This window comes from Echinops telfairi, unplaced genomic scaffold, assembly GCF_000313985.2.
Source record: "Echinops telfairi isolate 266 unplaced genomic scaffold, ASM31398v2 ScPeMD7_7459;HRSCAF=8497, whole genome shotgun sequence".
In the NCBI taxonomy this organism is placed as follows: Eukaryota; Metazoa; Chordata; class Mammalia; order Afrosoricida; family Tenrecidae; genus Echinops; species Echinops telfairi.
The window spans coordinates 8,609,554-8,628,634 of NW_022111359.1; the positions used below are offsets into that span (position 1 = coordinate 8,609,554).

The 19,081-nt window shown below is 42.9% G+C and overlaps 1 protein-coding gene across 1 annotated transcript in view; it reads left to right on the top strand.

Annotated features, from left to right (window-relative positions):
• LOC101654456 (mucin-16) overlaps window positions 1-19,081 on the top strand; it is a 245,683-nt gene that overhangs the window by 180,608 nt on the left and 45,994 nt on the right. Inside the window, exons 28-47 of the mRNA XM_045300070.1 lie at window positions 1,336-1,460; window positions 1,566-1,633; window positions 2,082-2,254; window positions 2,541-2,576; window positions 2,920-2,979; window positions 6,547-6,671; window positions 6,777-6,844; window positions 7,291-7,463; window positions 7,743-7,778; window positions 8,102-8,164; window positions 9,443-9,567; window positions 9,680-9,747; window positions 10,191-10,363; window positions 10,640-10,675; window positions 11,045-11,107; window positions 16,375-16,499; window positions 16,607-16,674; window positions 17,116-17,288; window positions 17,557-17,592; window positions 18,016-18,069. Of these exons, the coding sequence (XP_045156005.1) occupies window positions 1,336-1,460; window positions 1,566-1,633; window positions 2,082-2,254; window positions 2,541-2,576; window positions 2,920-2,979; window positions 6,547-6,671; window positions 6,777-6,844; window positions 7,291-7,463; window positions 7,743-7,778; window positions 8,102-8,164; window positions 9,443-9,567; window positions 9,680-9,747; window positions 10,191-10,363; window positions 10,640-10,675; window positions 11,045-11,107; window positions 16,375-16,499; window positions 16,607-16,674; window positions 17,116-17,288; window positions 17,557-17,592; window positions 18,016-18,069 (1,848 nt within the window). The remainder of the gene's footprint in view (window positions 1-1,335; window positions 1,461-1,565; window positions 1,634-2,081; window positions 2,255-2,540; window positions 2,577-2,919; window positions 2,980-6,546; window positions 6,672-6,776; window positions 6,845-7,290; window positions 7,464-7,742; window positions 7,779-8,101; window positions 8,165-9,442; window positions 9,568-9,679; window positions 9,748-10,190; window positions 10,364-10,639; window positions 10,676-11,044; window positions 11,108-16,374; window positions 16,500-16,606; window positions 16,675-17,115; window positions 17,289-17,556; window positions 17,593-18,015; window positions 18,070-19,081) is intronic.

Here is a 19,081-nt window from a genome sequence, read left to right on the forward strand (position 1 = left end):
GACAATTTGCTCCAGAACACTGTGCCTTATTCCATGAGTCAAAGTATAGTCTTGAGTATATTAAGGAACATTTTAAAATTTGTGGGGGGAAAAACGTATTATCTTTTAATTACATTTTCCACAAACTCTTAGAAGCATTCTAATATACCACCTGGTTTTAGGCACTATCTGAAGTTAGATTTGACATTACAAAACACTAGTGACTGAAGACCAGAAGAGTTGTAGAATGACATCAAGGATATCATATATGAGTAAAGCAAAAACACATTAAAAAGACAGAGAGGAAGGTTCACAAGCGATGCCAACAGAAACCCTGAAACCTGCACTTGAAAGGGAAGTAGCTCAAAGGAATCGAAGAAACGATGAATAGAAGATTTTGAAGTTCAACGTGAGGAGACAAAGTATAGTTGCTAACGACATGTGAGAAGACCTAGAGTTAGAAAATTAAAGGGAAGAACATACCCAGCCTTTCTCAAGTTGGTAGAACTGAAGAAAAAAAATTCAAGCCTTGTGTTGCTGTACTGTAAAATTCCATAGGCAAAATATTGAATGATGCAGAAAGTATTAAAACAAAAACACGGAAGGAATACAAAGTCACTAACTATAATAAAAAGAAATGGTGGTTGTTGAACCATGTTCACATACAAACCCTATAGTCTTAAAAGAAGAAATCAAAGTTGTAATGAAGACTGTCAAAAAAGAAAGAATTGCGGGATATCCACTGAGCTGGTTTAACCAGTCATGCAACACTGGAAATACTCATTTATCGATGCCAACATTTTTAGAAGACAGCTACCAGTCAACTGAATGGAATATCCCATATTTATGATGGCACCTAACCACAAAACTAATGCATCTTTTTGATCTACAAAACCGTAGAGCCCAGCATAGATCTTTCCATACATTATTGTTCCTGTTAGTACTCAATTAATGCTCCCTGAATGAGTGAGTGCGGGTTCCCAACATCTTGAAAATTCCAGAATGTTCCTTCCTTCAGCTCCTACAGCCGACCTTTGTACTTAGTATACTGCTGGTGCTTCCAGACAGGGCCGAAGCAGCAACGGTAGTGAACCGAACCAAGACCATCCCTTTTCTGTCAAGTTTATTTCAACTAAAAATAACTTTGTAGGATACAATATAGAACTGCCTCGTAGGGTTTCCAAGACTGTACACTTTACAGAAGTTGACTGCCACAAAATTCTTCCATGGACAGGCAAGGGATTCAAAACAGCTAACCTCCTGTTTAACAGACAGAACTTAATGACTCAGCCTCTAGAGCTTCCCATCATTACCATGAAGCAATGGTAACATCTTTCTCTTACTTTCCCAATGCAGCTGCTGAACCTGTCTTAGTTCCATTTACCCTCAACTTCACCATCACCAACTTGCGCTACACGGATGACATGGAATACCTGGGCTCCTCAAAGTTCAACTTTACTGAGAGGATCCTGCAGCGCTTGGTGAGAACCCCATGATGACCCCCTGGAAGCCCCATCTCCTACATGACTTCACAGCCCGCTAGTCTCTTGGGCCCTCCAACTCACACCTGTCTTTTTCTTTACCAGCTTGGACCCTTGTTCTACAAGACCAACGTTGCTACCCTCTACTCTGGCTGCACACTGACCTCTCTCAGGTGAGACACCTTGACAAACAGCTGCCGCGGGTAATTGCAAATGCTCCCAGGGCTAAGATATGTGATCTGTTTTGTTTCTGTCCTGGGGGATACCACATCCTCAGCAGAGGTGGAATTCAGGAGTCCATTGCTCCCGGGAACAAGGCATCTTCTGGTACTCATTCTTACTCCTAAAATCCGGATTGTCCATCAGCAGAGTTGACCTCTCCCTGGTCACCCTCTGAATTCCTGTTCCTCTTTCTTCTAAGGAGGATGTTTCCTTGGGGTGCTAAATTCTGTCCCCAAGGATACTTTCCAGACAAATGTGCCTTCTCTACTTGCTTTCATTCCAAATCCAGCTCTTAACCTGACCAATTTTCTCAGAAATGTTTTCTTGTAGCCATAAAGAATCTCTGAAACTCTTGTTGAGGGTAACATTTGTTCTTATCACCCTGTCATCCCTCCCCAGGCCCCAAAATGAGAGAGAAGCCACCAGAGTGGATGCCCTGTGTACCTACCACCCTGACCCTGAGGGCCCCGTGCTGGACAGAGAGAAACTGTACTGGGAGCTGAGCAAGCTGACCCTTGGGGTTACCCAATTGGGTCCATACACTCTGGACAAGGACAGTCTTTATGTCAATGGTGAGAGAGTTGCTGGAGTGAAGGTCTCCTCTCCCTTGCTGTGTAGGTATTGCTAGGGCAGGTCTCTGTCTCAAAATCAGACTTCCCTCTGGGTCTCTCCTATGGGAAGGCTAAAAGGCCTTTGTCCTTTACCGGCAGAAAAGGAATGTGTAGCCTTTGATCCCTGTCACATGGGAGCCCTGTCTTTCTTGTTTGGAATCAGAGCTAAATGGTACAGCCACCATTTGTCCTTTTCAAGTTGTCTCCTCATTGAATATCTCACCCTCCCCTTCTTCATCACCTGCAGGATATACCCACTGGGCTTCGACTACCACGTCCCACAGTGAGTATTACAGAGCCCAATAGCTCTGGGTGCCTGGGACCAAACCACACCTTCTAAGCAATAAGGGCTGCTTGATTTGCCAATCCCTCCCCCGCTAGTTATCATCAGGAAGGAAAAGGATTCAAGGAACATGCATCCATTATAAACTACTCCCCACCCCAACCCCTCCCACATTAAAGTCAACATCTTGTATCCAGGATGAAAGGGTCATAGAGGGAATAGTACATTTCCATAACTTGGGACACCACCTCACCACCCAAAACAATTGCCATTTAAAGTTAACTAAATTACCCTTAGAGCTCATGCATTTTGCCTTTTAATTCTGGTGTTTCTTCTCCAGCAGCTGTGATCTCTACATCCGTCCCAGCATCCTCTTTGGCAACTACCTTCAACAAGCCTACAGGTAAGCAAGGTCTCATGCTCTTATTGGTGGCAAAGTTTTCCTCCAGAATTATTTATACCAAATCATTTCTTCCTTCATTGTTCACTCACTCTCTCCAAGGTAACTCATTCATAGATGTGACACTCCCCTGGCCACCTAGCATCTGGTGTCCAAATTCACAAGACCCAGCAACTATGAACACCTTGTCCACTAACCTCCTAGGACATCACTGAGACTGATGGGTCTCACATGTGCACCTGAAGTCATCATTGTCCCTCAAATGTGTTTCTTCCCTCATCACCAAAGCAGAAGCAGGTGTGCCAACGCTGGCTCTCCCTGTTCCACTTCCAACATCCATCAATCCCTGCAGTTCTCCTCTACTCCTTCCTGAATTTCTCTCCAGCCTTTCCTTTGACTGCATCTGAATCACCTAAACCTTCTTTCAGGCCTTGGTATCTTTCCTTAGGAGGACTGTGGTCGCCTTCATTACAGCCTGTCTACTGTGAGTTATTAGGTGCCAGCAAGCCAGTTCTAATGCACAGTTACCCTATGTAAAATAGAATGAACTATCGATGGCCTACCTATTTCTTTGTGAAAATATCGGGATGGGCCTACCTGGCTTCAAGTCATGTCTAATTTCTGTTCTTGTTAGTCACAGGCTCCCTTTAGAGGCTCAGAGGATATTTCCAGACTCGTGTCTACACTTCTGTGTGACCGCAATCAAAGAACTTCATGTTCAGCATATATAGCTGCTTTGGACTAGTAACTGGCCTTTCCTGGGATGTCCTTCCGGGCCAGAGCACTCTTTTCAGTTTCAGCTACTGATTATCTAACTTTTATTCATCCTTTGGTACTGAAATGGTACTTTGGGGAAGCAGGTCTGAGTCATTGGCTTGAGTTTACCTTCTTGACACACATTTCTCTGAGATGTCCCTACAGTATTTGGTTTTGTCACCCCTCTTGCCATAATACTAGGAGATTACAGGTTTTACTTATCTACTGTTGCTGTAACCAAAACACCGCAAATGCTTTTATTTCAGGAACAAAACATTATATTCTCAGAATTTCAGAGCCTGAAGGCACCAGCATTTGGGAAACATTCTGTCCATCATATCTGGGCAATAATTCTTGTCTCTTTCAGTTTCTATAGGCCAACATTCCTTGGGAATCTTCATCTGGCATCTGTCTTCCCTGTTTGTACTTGTCCTTCTCTGTCTAATCTGCTCTTTTCAGTAATTCAGAAATTATTAGGTTTTAGTTCACACCTGATATAGGTAAGATCTTACTACCATAACAAAGAAAAATCTGCCCAAACTGGATGACATCCACAGTTACACCAATTAGGATTTCATTCATAGCTTCAGGGGACACAGTTCAATCCATAACAGTACATCTTATTCATCTATCAACCCACAGAGTCCACCACAAGGTTTTACACCCATTCTAACACCAAAATATCAAACCTGACACTGTAAACTTGACTCTGACTCTTAGTGACCCCAAGTGTTAGACAGTGCAAATGCACCAAAGGGTTTCCTTGGCTATCATATTTATGGAAAGAGATCACCAGGGTGGGTTGAACTGTAAACCTTTTCAGTGTATCCCTTAGTAGGTAATACAGCTCCTAGTGGGGTGCTGGAATAATCCATCAAGTCTGTTCTGACGCAGAGCAACTTGATGCACAACAGATAGAAGATTGCTCTGCCTTATCCTGGATTATGAGCTGCAGCACAAAAGTTATTCATTACTAGTGGTCATGTAAAGTAATTTCTTTTCAGAAAAGGGGTCAGTGATCCAGATACATTTGGAACCCTGTAATTTAAATTAGCAGCCCATTGCAGACCATTTATACTGCCCAAGGACATGTACAGCTACTGAAAAACCTAACTCACTGCCATTGAATTGATTCTGACTCACAGGCACCCTGTAAGATGGGATAGAACTGCCTCTGTGGGTTTCCAAGACTGTAAATTCTATTTTCTTTTCTTGTCTTCAAAACCATTTTATTAGGAGTTAATACAAATATACCACTCCATAGTTCAATTACATCAAGCAGTATAGTACACTTGCTACATCAGTTTCAAAATATTTTCTTCTTTCTTGAACTCCTTGATATCTTCTCCCCTTTATTCCCTCGCTCCCCACCAGACCCCCCAGGAACCCTTTCTTATGAGAGTAGAAAGCCTCATTTAGTGTTCAATAAATGATAGTCAAATGAGTGAGTCAAGCTTCTCAATCTTGTGAATTCTATACTGCTTCCTCATTAAGTTCCTACAGCCAAGCACTGTCACTATTCCACTGCTAGTGGAAATGATGCATTGCATTGAGTAAATCTGCTGCACTAGACCTCTATGGAGGGGTGAAGAGCAAGGATGCTCCTTTGAGGACTAAGGTGCTAGGGTGCACTTGATCCCAAACCGTGGCATTTTCAAGTGCCTCATATGCATGTGAACATTAAACATTGAATAAGGAAGACAAAAGAAGAATTGATGCATTTGCACTATGGTGCTGGTGAAGAATATTGAAAGTACCATGGACTTACAAAAGAGTAAACATATCTGTCTTGGACCAAAGACAGCCACAATGCTCCTTGGAGACCAGGATGGCAAAACTTATTCTCAAGTAGTTTGGACATGCTGTCCGGAGAGACCAGTCTTTGGAGAAGAACATCATGCCTGGCAAAATGGAGGGGCAGTGAGAAAGAGAAAGGTCCTATACAAGATGGATTGACACTGTCACAACCTTTTCTCTATTTATCATGATGTTTCCTATTGGTCCCATTGTGAGGATTTTGGTCCTCCTTACAAGCCTTGATCTTCGTCAGCAAATGATTCAAGTCCTCCTTACTTTCAGTAAGCAAAGTTGTGTCAGCTGCATAACACGGGTTGTTAATATGCCTTCCTCCATTCCTGATGCCAAACTCTTCTTCATATAATCCATATAACTCTCCTCTAAGATTTTCTAAGAATATAGATTGAGCAATAATGGTGATATGATACAACACACACACACACACACACACACACACACTTCTTGACTTTAAACCATGCAGTAGTTCCTTGTTGTGTTCCAACAACTGCCTCTTCATCCATATACAAGTTCAAAATGAGCACAATGAAGCATTCTGGAATTCCCAAAGTTGTCCACAGTGTATTAAGATCCACATAGTCAAATGCCTCTGCATAGTCAATGAAACACAAGTAAACATCTTTCTGGTGTTCTCTGCTTTGAGGCAAGAGCCATCTAACATGAGCAATGATATCCTCTTCTGAATCTGGCCTGAACTTCTGGAAGTTCCCTGTCCATGTACTGCTGCAACAATTGTTCAATGATCTGAAGCAAAATTTTACTAGTGTTCAATATCAATGATAGTGTTCTATAGTTTGAGCATTCTGTTGGCTCATCTTTCTTTGGAATACACCCACATATGTATCTCTTCCAGTCAACTGAACAAGTACCCATCTTCCAAATTTACTTGCATAGATAAATGAGTGCTTTCAGTGCTTGACCATTATTATGATTCAAATGTGTGTGTCGAATTATATATATATATATATATATATATATAATCTTCCTCCCCAAATATAGCTGCTGAGCCTTCCCTGGTTCCATTCACCCTCAACTTCACTATTACCAATCTGCACTACACAGAAGACCTGGGAGGCCTAGGCTCCTCAAAGTTCAACTTCACAGAGAAGATCCTACAGCACTTGGTGAGAGCCCAATAATGAACATCTAGGTGGCCCCACTTCATATCTGCCTGTACAGGCACTCAGTCCCTTGGACCCTCCTTCTGACCACCTTTTCTTTCTCACCAGCTTGGGCCCTTGTTCAATAAGACCAGTATTGGCCCCCTCTACTTTGGCTGCACACTGACCTCGCTCAGGTGAGAAACATTGACAAGACAGCCGCCAGGACTATACAAGTACTCCCAGGTTGGAAGAGATGTGTTTGATTTTCTTTTGGCCCTGCCAGAAACATTATCCGTAGCCGAGGTGGAATTCAAGAGGCCCCTGTTGAAGGATTAAAGCATCTTCTAGTCCTTACTCCTATCCTTGTATTCTGGAGAGCCCATGAGTAGGACTGGCTTCTCTTTTTGACCCTCTGAATTTACTTTGTTACTTTCAGAACAATGATAGCCTTTTCTTAGTTGTTCATCTGTGTCTCCAGGAATTCCCTTCAACTAAATGTCTCTACTGCACTTACTTTATCCCACAACCAGCTCTTTACCTGTCTAATTTCCTCTGGCCTTTTCCTCCCCTACTCTTAGAATCTTAGGGCCTCTCAGTGGGGAGACCATTTGATGCCATTCCCTCCATTCTCCTTCCCCAGGCCCAAGAAGGACCGGGAATCCACCAGAGTGGATGCCGTCTGCACTCACCGCCCTGACCCTGAGAGTCCTAGCCTGGACAGAGAGAGGCTTTACTGGGAGCTGAGCAAGCTGACCCAAGGAGTCACCCAATTGGGCCCCTACACTCTGGACAAGAACAGTCTCTACGTCAATGGTGAGAGGTCCTGTGGGATAAGTGTCATTGGCCTTTGCTGTGTGGTCCTACGGAAGCAGATCTCTGGCCCAAATTTAGGCTTCCATCTCGGTTTCTCCTATGGGGGTTTGAACAAGGACTTTGTCACTTCTGTGTGGGTAGGGGCTTTGATGCCTGCCACTTGGGGTGCTATCTTCCTTATAAGGAATCACATCTCTACTGGTCTTGCTCCCATTTCCATCATTTCCATGTTGCCTGCTGATTGAATATCACACCCTCTGTCTTCTCCACCATCTGCAGGTTACACCCACTGGGCCCTAGTCACCACCCCCAACAGTGAGTATTACAGATGCCCACATCCCCAGATGCCTGGGTGCACCCCAGAGTTCCTGAACAATGAGTTCTGCTTCACCTTCCAACTGCTCACCTACCACTTACTATGAGGAAAGAAAAAGGTCCATAGCCATGTGTAGAATATGGGCTGAGTTTCCCATCCTCTGGAAGTCATGAAGGTCTTGTTCCCAGATTGAAAGTGCCATAGAAAGAGCTATGCGTTTCCATCGCTTAGTTCCCTACCTCCCTGCCCCCCCACTCCCAATGACCATTTCCTTAGAACTAACACACTTTGAATCTCCATCTTTGTGTGTCTTCCCAAACAGCTGTGACCTCTACGTCCTTCCCAACATCCTCCATGAAGCCTACCTTCACCATCAAGCCCACAGGTAGGAAGGGCTTTTATTGATAATGAAATCACTTCTCCGATATTATTTGTGCGAAATCCTTTCTTCCCCCATGTTTCACTCACTGAGCCCAGGGAAATTCGTCTATTTATGTGGAGTTGCCAACCCCCTCTCCTCTGGGTGGCCAAATCCATATCCTACAGTGACACCGGTTCCCTTGCTCACCCCCTTGATCTCACGTGTCTACCCGAAAGTCATCAGCCATAGCTATCCCTCAGATCTCCTTCTTTCCTTATTACCCAAACAGAGGCAGGTGCATCAATCTTGCCACCCCATCTTCCTTGCCTCCCACCTCCACTCACCATCAATGCTCATCTCTTCTTCCTCCAGAGTATCTCCCATGGCCTTCTTTGATCAGCAGTTTTCCTGAGTGACTGGGTTCAGCACACTTCCTTCCCACACATGACTCCTTGTCATCCCTGCGGGGTACTCATATGGATAATGCCCTGGCACAACACTGAGGGATGATGTGATATATTAAACAATGATGATGTAACAAAAATACCATTAAGGGCAAGGCTGCTAAGGAACAAATTTTTTCCCCCTCAGATTTCAGGGATCAGTTCTGCATAGAGATACTTGCCTCTTTTAGCCTCTACAGCCCAACATCCCTGGGTTCATTAGGACTTCTTAGGTGGCCTCTATTTTGCCCTCTTTTTGCATGTTCTTCTGTGTCCCATCTGATCTTTCAATAACTCCAAAATGATTCCGTAAACACCTTACACGGCTATGAACTATTAAATATAATTTTTTAAACTGTTCCCAAACTGGAAAAGACCCGATTATACAACTTAGGGCCCCAATACTCTAACACATATTTTAGGGGTACACTCCATGCATACAAGTCCACCTTATTCACATGTGACCTCAAAAAAGACTGCCACAGAGCTCCATACCCATCCCTAACCTACAGCACCAAACCCAGTGCAGTGAAGTCAATTATGATTCGTGGTGGCACCTAGTGCCACAGAGTGAAATGCTCTATTGGGTTTCCTAGGCAGTAATCTTCATGCAAGATCACTGGGGTGAGTTCAAGGTTCCAACATGTAGGTTGATACCCTGTTATAAACCACTTGCACAAAAATTTGCACACAAGTGTCAATAAATACTGATTGAATGGCTAATCTAGGTGCTTATCTCTTGTGAATTCTGGAATGTTCCTTCCCACAGTGCCTATAGATGGTTGTTGTGTACTTAATCCACTGAGAGTGCTGCTGCACAAGTTCAAATGGACAGTTTTCTCTTCCTTCCCTACTGCAGCTACTGAACCTGCTCCAGTTCCTTTCACTCTCAACTTCACCATCACTAACCTGCGCTACACAGATGACATGGAACTCCTGGGCTCTGCTAAGTTCAACTTCACGGAGAGGATCCTGCAGCGCTTGGTGAGAGCCCTATAATGACCACCTGGGTAACTCCCCCGTATACTGATCTACACAACCACTCAGCCCCTTGATGGTAAGCCCTGTTATTGACCTCTTTCTCTTTTCTCACCAGCTTGGGCCTTTGTTCAATAAAACCAGTGTTGGCTTCCTCTACAAGGGCTGCACACTGACCTCACTCAGGTGAGACCCTGGACAAGACTGCTTCCAGGACTACCACACATACTGCCAAACCCAGGGCATTTGATGTGTTCTGCTTTCTCTGCAGAGGATAGAGGACAGAGCTTCCTCAGTAGAAGTGGAGTTAACAAATTCATATTACATATTCACATTGTGTATTCATACAACATATTCCAGGACCAAGGCATCTTCTGGTTGTCCCTGCCACATGTAGATACTGGATGGCCTCTTGCTGGCCACTCCCTAAATTATCTCTGATCCTTCCTCTCATGAAGGAGCACAATTTTCCTGCTAAATTCTGAATGTGTCTTTTCCACTTGTTTTAATCCTAAATCCAGTTCTTCACCTGTCTCATTTCTGACCCCATCCTCTCTTACTCCTAATGAGTCTTAGGACCCATCGTTGGGATGCCATTTGCTGTCATTCTCCCTGCCCACCTTCTCCAGGTCCAAGCATGATGGGGAATCCACCAGAGTGGATGCCATCTGCACTCACCGCCTTGACCCTGAGAGTTCTAGCTTGGACAGAGAGAGGCTTTACTGGGAACTGAGCAAGCTGACTCAAGGCATCACCCAATTGGGCCCCTACACTCTGGACAAGGACAGTCTCTACGTCAATGGTGAGAAGCCCTGCTGTGATAAGGGTTCTCCCGCCTCCCCTTACTTGGTCGGCCCTGCTAGGGCAGGTCTCTGCCCCAAGTTCAAGTTTACCCTGGGCCAGCGGACCTCTACCTCGGCTATGTGGGTAGAAGCTATGTGAATTTTGAGCTCTAGCAGATCGATGTTTTGTCTTCCTTTTATTGAACAAAACCTGTAATTTTCCAGCCACTATCTCTCCTGTAGCCAATTTCCCTCCCCATTGAATGTCACTCCCTCTCCCTTCTTCATATCTGCAGGTTACACCCACTGGATCACAACTACCATTTCCAACAGTGAGTATTCACTCATGGGATATGACTTTTCCCATGCGCCCATGACCACTCAATTTCTTCTGAACATAAGGCTTGCTGGACTTTCTAATCCCTTCCCCTATGACTTATAATCAGGGATGAAAATGGTCCAAAATATATATGTAAGGTGTAGACTGAGTTGCCCACCCTCATGAGATAAAATGCCATTTCCACCCTAGTGAGATAAATACCTGGAGTTTCCCAGCCTTCCGAGATACATGCTCTATTTCCACACTTAGGGAACTGTAGAGAAAACTATATTTCCATAACTTAGTACACCACCTCCACTTCCCATTGCCATTTCATTGGAGTCAACTCATTTTGGATTTCAATTCTGTGTTTCCTCTACAGCACTTGTGACCTCCACATCCTTCCCGACAACCTCTATGATGCCTGACATCACCAAGCCTACAGGTAGGAAAGACACATGTTTTTATAGATGATAAAATCATTTCGCCAACATCATGGGTAACAAGTCATTTCTTCCTTCATTTTTCATTCACTCTCTCCAAAGAAACTCATCCATTTATGTGGATTCTGCCTATGCCATAACTTCTAGATACCCAAATCCACACCCCAGTGTCCATAGCCCCACCACCCAAGACATCACTGAGGTCTATTGATCTCAATATATCCACCCAGAAGTCATCATCGTATCTCTAACCTGCTCCTTCCATCATCACCAAATTCAAAGTCACCCATGCCAACCTTGGCCATCCTTAGATCCACCTTCCACGTCCATCCATTTCTCAGGACTTTCCTTTTTCATCATCCACTTCACTTCTTACACATAAACTTTTATTCATCTTCTGCTATGGTTATGGTAGTAGCCACCACTCGCACCTATATATGTGGATCTAACTCTTTCTAAAGGACAATCTTTGGATCATTTTATCTAACTTCAAGTCATGGCCAGCCTCCATTCTTGTTAGCCCCATTCTTGTTCCCCTTACTGAGTCCAAAGATCCCTTCTGTCGCATGTATTTCTGTGGACACCTTGAATGGACTTTGGACCCTTTGTGTACAGTTTCTCTGCCCTCCTACCGGACCTTTGCTTGTACATCCCATCTGGAATACTTTCCAGCTATGGGTTACCATTTATCAAACGTTTACCCATTCGTATAGTCACACATGAATTGGTGCCTTCTTTGATAAACTTGGCTGACGTATTGGGCTGGTGATTCCCCCTAACCTCTCCTGGACTCATCTTCAACAGATCTCCTGAAGCTTACTTTCCCAGTCCTTGTCCTGACCATGAAACCAGAGACTGAAACATATGTTAGATTCCTTATGATGCTGTAACAGAAATAGTACAAGTGGGATATTTGAAAGAATAAAATTCATTTTTCAAAATGCATGCTGTTACAAGTCAACATTCAAATACCAGCTATAAGAGAAGGCTCTCTCTCTGCTCCAAGGAAAATAAATGCCTCACTCAGGTTTTCCACCCCAATATTCCTTGATTTCTTGGTGACCTTAACATAATGTCTATATTCCTTTTTTTTTCCTGATTATGTACCTATGTCTAATCTATGATATTTAAACCTTAGAAGCAATTAGGTTAGAACACACCCTATAAGTATTACCTCATTGGCATTACAAAAACATCCCATATAGAAATGAGTGCCTTGAATCATGTTTTTTAATTAAATACTTTTATTGGGGGCCCTTACATCTCTTATCACAATCCATACATTTTCCATTGTATCAGCACATTTGTACCTATGCTGCCATCATCATTTTCAAAACATTTTCTTTTTACTTGAGCCCTTGGTATCAGCTCCTCACTTTTACCCCTCCCTACCCCACCCGCCTTCCCTCATGAACCCTTGGTAAGTTAAAGATTGTTATTTTCATATTTTACATTGTCCTCTGCTACCACTTTTCTGTTGTTCATCCCCCTTGGAGGGAGTTATATGTTGATCCTTGTGATTGATATTCTATACATATTCTGAAAGAACACAACTCCATCCATACAGTATATACCTTATTTCATGAGAGCGGAAGTATAGGCCTCATGAGGAGATCACTGAAGATATGAGTGCTATGGCAAAGGGTAGTGAAGAATCCAGATGGTGCACAGCAATCAGGAATAATAGTGTCTGGGTTCTCCAAATCTGATGTTAAAACAAGTAGCCATCGAGGTGAGGCATCATCGAAGTCCACATGGAAGAAGCACACCAGCCTGTGTGATCCAAGAATGAAAAATAATAAAAATTCAAATCTGGAGAAGGGAATTGTATCAGAGCTTAAATTCTGAGCACTCGGTTTTCAGAAGGCTATGGATGACAGTGGAAGACCAAAAGCCATTTGCTGGGTCCCCACATGGGTTAGGTCTGCTGAAACCCTTTCGGCCTTACTCCAGGGATGTGACTAGATTTGCTATCAGACAGAGAGTATTGTAAAGTCAGCGATGGCAGGTATACTTAGGTTAAAATGTAACACCTTACCCCTAGTGCCATATTGGTTATGCGTTGGACTGCTAACCACCAGCCATTCCATGAGAGGAAGATGGCGTTTTCTACTCCTGTAAAGAGTTACACTCAGAAATTCACAATGGCAGGTCTACCCTGTCCAATAGTGTTGCTATGAGTTAGAGTCAATTCCATGACAGTGAGTTATCATTTGATCTCCCTTTTGGCCATTTAAAAGTTGTTTTTTTCTTCAGATTTTATTATTTTCTTCTTTCTTTTCTATTGAGGTTTTCGTCTGTTTCATTTTGTCATTGTTTTTGGTTTTGTTTGATTTTTTGGTTTTGTTTTGTATTATTTTTTTGTATACAAAATCCAGGATAGTAAATCTATTAAATATATATATATATATATATATATATATATATATATAACCTTGAGTATATCCTATCTAAATTTAGAGATCATCTCAAGAATAAATTGAGGCATTGAACAATAATGACCAAAGATCAGACAAGTTGTTGTATGACAACAAGGGCATCAAATATGAAGGAAGCAAATGGTCATTAAAGTCAGGAAAGAAAGACAATACCAAAATTAATATCAGAAGAGACTCTGAAACTTGACCTAGGATGTAAATTAGTTACAGTCATTAGAACAAATGGTGAAGTTAAAGAATTTCACAGAAGATTCCAAAGGGCAGCTCAATAACATAAAGCATCGTCTTGTGATGAAATGTGCAAGGCTCTGGACATATAAAATTGAAAGGGAAGAACACATTCAGGAATTTTCAAATAATTAAAGCCTCAAATTGCAACACTAAAGGGTTTGGGGTAAAATAATGGACAATATAGGAAGCATCAAAAGACTATGGAAGAAGTACAATCACTATACTCAAAAGAATCGGTGATGTTCCACCATTTCAGGTGGTAGAATAATACCAAGAACCAAAGGCATTAAATTAAGAAGTCCAAGCTGCTCTGAAAAATCAAAACTCCAGATATGGGATATAAAATTAGATGTTTCAATAAATTGATGCAATGCTGGAAGTGCTCGCTCATCAACACCAAGAAATTTGGAAGACAGCTTCCTGGTCAGACAATTGAAAAATACCCATATTTATGTTTATTCCAAAGAAAGGTGATCCAACAGAATGTAGAAATAATCAAATAGTGTCAAAACAAGCAAAATTTTGCTCAAGACAATTCAAAAACCATTGGAGCAGTATGCTGACAAGGAACTTGGGGAAATCCAGCCCGAATTAAAAGGAGAACAAGAACGAATGATATCATTGATGATGTCACATGAATCTAGCCTGAAAATAGAGAATAACAGAAAGATGTTTACCTTTGTTTTATTGACTTTGTGTGGATCATAACAAAGTATGCATAGCAGTATGACAAATGTGAATTCCCCATATTTATTTGTGCTATGCAAAACCTGTGAACAGACCAAGAGGCAGTTGTTTGCACAGAACAAGGGGATGTGGCATGGTTTAAAACTGGGAAGGTGGGCATCAGAGTTGTATCTTTCCACTATTCAATCTGAATATTATCCAAATAACCCAAGGAGCTAGAATTATGAAGGAATTTTGCATTAGATTGCAATTCCATTTTACTACAAACTTTTTGTCATTCCTTCATATGAAGAGGAAAATGACATCAGGAATCAAGACTCATTAACAGTCTGTAATGTACAGACAATACACACTTACTTTCTGAAAGCAAATTGTACTTGAATTACTGACGAGAAGAAAGGACCACAGCCTTCAATATAGATTGCACTTCAACATAAAGAAAACAGAAACCTTCACAGATGGACCAATAAACAGCATGATGAGAAAAGGTGTGTGTGGGGGGGATGAAGTTTTCAAAGATGACACCTTAGTTGGAACCACAATCCACACCAATGGAGCAGCAGTCAAGAAACCAAACAATATATGGCATTGAATAAATATGTGGCAAAGGACCCCTTTAAATGTTTTAATTAAAGATGTCACTTGGAACACTAAGATGCTCTTAGTCACTTCCAGTCATCTCATATGTTTGAAGGCTGGACAGTTAATAAAGACTAGAGAATAATTGATGCATTTTAATTATCAGGGTCGCAAAGAATATTGTACACACCATGGATTGCCAGAAGAATGTACATATCGATTTTTGAAGAAGTACATCCAGCATGCTCCTTATGAGAGAGTGTGTTGTCATTTCATCTCTCATATTGTAAGCATCTTATCAAGAGGGATATCGTGTTCCTTAGGGAGGACACCATGCCTGGTAAAGTAGATGGACAGTGAAAAACAGGAAGAGATGGACTGACACAGCAGGTGCAACAACGGGCTCAAACACAGCCATCACTGTGAGGATGGCACAAGGCTGGGCAGGGTTTCCCTGTGCTTTATATAGCATCACCATGATCTGGACAGACTTGGCAGCTCACCTAACAACAATACCAAGTCTTAGTCATCAATACACCCACAGGTTTGCACCCATTAAGACAACAAATGAAAAACTCACTGCCATCCAGTCTATTCTGCTGCAGAGCAACCCGGTAGGAGAGAGTGGAGCTACCCACGTGGGTTTCCCAGACTGTACATCTTTACAGGACAAAAAGCCTCATCTTACTCCTGCAGGGTGACTGATGGCTCCACACTGCTGATTTTATGGTTATCAGCCCAACATATAACCCATGTTGCCACCTGAGCTCCTTGCTCTCACTGCCATGAAGTCAATTCTGATGCATAGCAATCCTATAGGACAGAGTAGAACTGCCCCTGTCAATTTCTGAGACTGTCACACTTTGTGGGAGGAGAAAGCCTCGACTTTCTCCAATGGAGTGGCTCCTTTAGTGCTTGAATCATGCTTCTTTAAGGAGAGAATACAGTTTCCTATGTTTCATTAATTCCAGAATGTTTCCTCCTATAGCTCCTGCGCCAGATGGATCTCATAATCCACGTCTAGTGCTTATGACAAGGGCTCCCCCATGGCCATTGCCATTAAAGCCAAATAACGTAAATTCTAGCCCACCCTTATCAGATAATTTTGTCTACTAGCAACACTTCAGGAAAGAGAATTGTCCCACAGAATATACAAGGCGTTAAATATTTATGAAAGTCAACTGACACAACCCTATATTGTGGAGCAAATGATGAACACACACAAAAATCAACCTTGTGATGGGCAACCAAGTCCATGACCACAAAGTCACCAGAGGTCTTACTTGAACATTAATATGGTGCAAATGAAATGTTTCTTTTCCTCTCCAATGCAGCTTTTGAACCTGCCCTCATTCCTTTTACACTCAATTTCACCATCACTAACCTGCACTACACAGATGACATGGAAATCCCCGGATCTGCTAAGTTCAACTTCACTGAGAGGATCCTGCAGCGTCTGGTGAGAGCTCCGTTAATAATCACCTGGGCAGCTCCACCTCATACCTATCCACCCAAACACCCAGTCCCTCAGGGCCTCCTTCTGACGTCCTTTTCATTTCTCACCAGCTTCAGCCCTTGTTCAATAAGACCAGTATTGGACATCTCTACTCTGCCTGCACACTGACTTCACTGAGGTGAGAAACCTAGACACGACAGCTGGCAGGGATATGAAAGGGGCTGCCAAACCCAAAGCATTTGTTCAGTGGCCCTATACCCTGCTAGATACAGCACGCTCAACCGAGGGAGAATTCAGGAGACTGATGCTCAAGGAGTCGGGCAACTTCTCGTCCCCACTCAACCACAATCTCTAGGGAGCCTATTAGCAGGACTGTCTCCTCTCTGGGCACCCTCTGATTTCTCTCTGTCCCTGGCTCTGACCAAGAAGGGCATTTCCTTGAAGTGTAAAATTCTGCCCCAAGGGATACATGTCTTCCTTCTCCATTTGCTTTCATCCCAAATCCAGCACTTTCCCTGTCTCTTTTTGCCAACTCTCCATCCTCTCTTCTGCTTAAAGAATTACAGGGACCCATCTGTGGGGACATGTTTGTTGTCAATACCGTATCTTCTTTCCCCAGACCCAAGAAGGATGGTGAAGCCACCAGAATGGATGCCATCTGCACCCACCAACCTGACTCTGAACACCCCATACTGGACAGAGAGAGGATTTATTGGGAGCTGAACAATCTGACCCAGGGAGTTACCCAACTGGGCCCCTACACTCTGGACAAGAGCAGTCTCTATGTCAATGGTGAGCAACCCTGCTGGGATGAGTGACTCCTGTCTGTGACTGGCTAAGCCTTTCTTGGGCAGGTCTCTGCCCTAAATTTAAGCTTCTATTTGGGCCTCTGCAGTTAAAGTGATTTAAGGGACTATGTCTTCACTGTAAAGGTCAGGACTTTGGTCCGTGCTAGACACTAGCTAGGAATCAGACTTGAATTTGTCCTGTTACCTTTTCTCCTGTCGACAAATTGCATCCTCATTGAATGTCACTCCTCTCTCTTCCTTACCATCTGCAGGTTACACCTACTGGGAACCAGCCACCACCTCCCAAAGTGAGTATTACAGACCTCACTTTCCCTGTGTTCCTGGGAACCCCTTCCATCTCCTAATAGGTCCTGCTGGACTTACCAGGACATGGGTTTGGTCGGCTTCTCAAAACCACCACATACTTACCAGGAGAAAGATGAGGCTCTCTACCCCATTAAAGTGTTACATTCTCCAAAATTCACATGAGCAAGGCTGCCCTGTTCTATAAGGTGGCTATAGGCCAGAAGTGACTCCAGACCAGTGAGTTAATTTGGTTTGGCTGTACTTGCCACCCAATCCTCCCATACTTGGCATCAGAAAAGTCTACAGAGACTATGCATAGACTGGGAATTGAGTTGCCCATACTCTTTAAGCCATTATCCTTTTCCCATTGCCATTTCCTAATACTAACATTCCGTTCATTTCCTTCCTGCTATTTCTTCCCCCAGCAGCTGTGACCCCCACATCCCCTGTGAATTTTGCCTTCACCACCAAGCCCACAGGTAGGAAAGACCATAGGTTTTTATTGGAAATAAAATAATTTCTCCGGCATTACTTGTGCCAAATCTGTTCTTCCTTCTTTGTTCACTCACTATTTCCAATGAAATTCACCTATTTATGAGGAGCCCACCATTCCCCTAGCTTTAAGTTCACACCCTAAATCAATGGAGTCCCAGTCCACCCAAATCCTGAGACCTCACTGAGGATGTTTGGTCTCACGTGGTCACCATACAGTCCTTTGTCATCATTGTCTTTCAACGTTTTCCATTTCTTATTATGAAAGCAGAGGCAGTCAGACCCACTTTGGAATTCGCTGCTCTTCACCTCCCATAGTCTCAATAAAACACAAGTATTCACCTTTGTAGTTTTCTCTGCATTCAGCCAAGATGTATCAGCAATGATATCTGTCATATCACATTCTCTTCTGAATACAATTTGAATTTCTGTCGGTTTCCTATAGATGTCTGGTTGCAATTGTGGTTGAATTAACTTCAACAACATTGTACTTCCATGTGACACAAATTAAATTGTTCAATAACTTCAGTGGTCTGGTAGTCACCTTGCTTTGGAATGAGCACAAATAGAGATCTCTTTCAGATGACTGGCCAGGTTGTAGTCTTCAAATGTTCTTGACAATGTTGTGTGAGTTCTTCCAGTGTTTAATCAACTTGTTGAAATATCTCAATTGGTATACCATCAGTTTCTGGACCTTGCTTTTCATGAATGCCTGAAGCAAAATTTGGACTTCTTTCAGTACCGTTCATTGATGATCATATGTTTTCTCTTGTAATGATTGATTGCAAGCAGTTATTTTTGGTAGATGGGCTCTGTGTATTCCTTAAATTGCTTTATGATGCCTTTTGTATCATTCCATGTTTGTCTAATAGAATCACATATTCAGGCCTGTCTGGATAGGATAGGCTGGATGAACAATCTGGAGGAGAAAACAACGGGACTGACAGTTCCCGGGGGGAGGGCATGGGAGAGGGGGAGGAGGGGGGAAGGGAAGAGGTG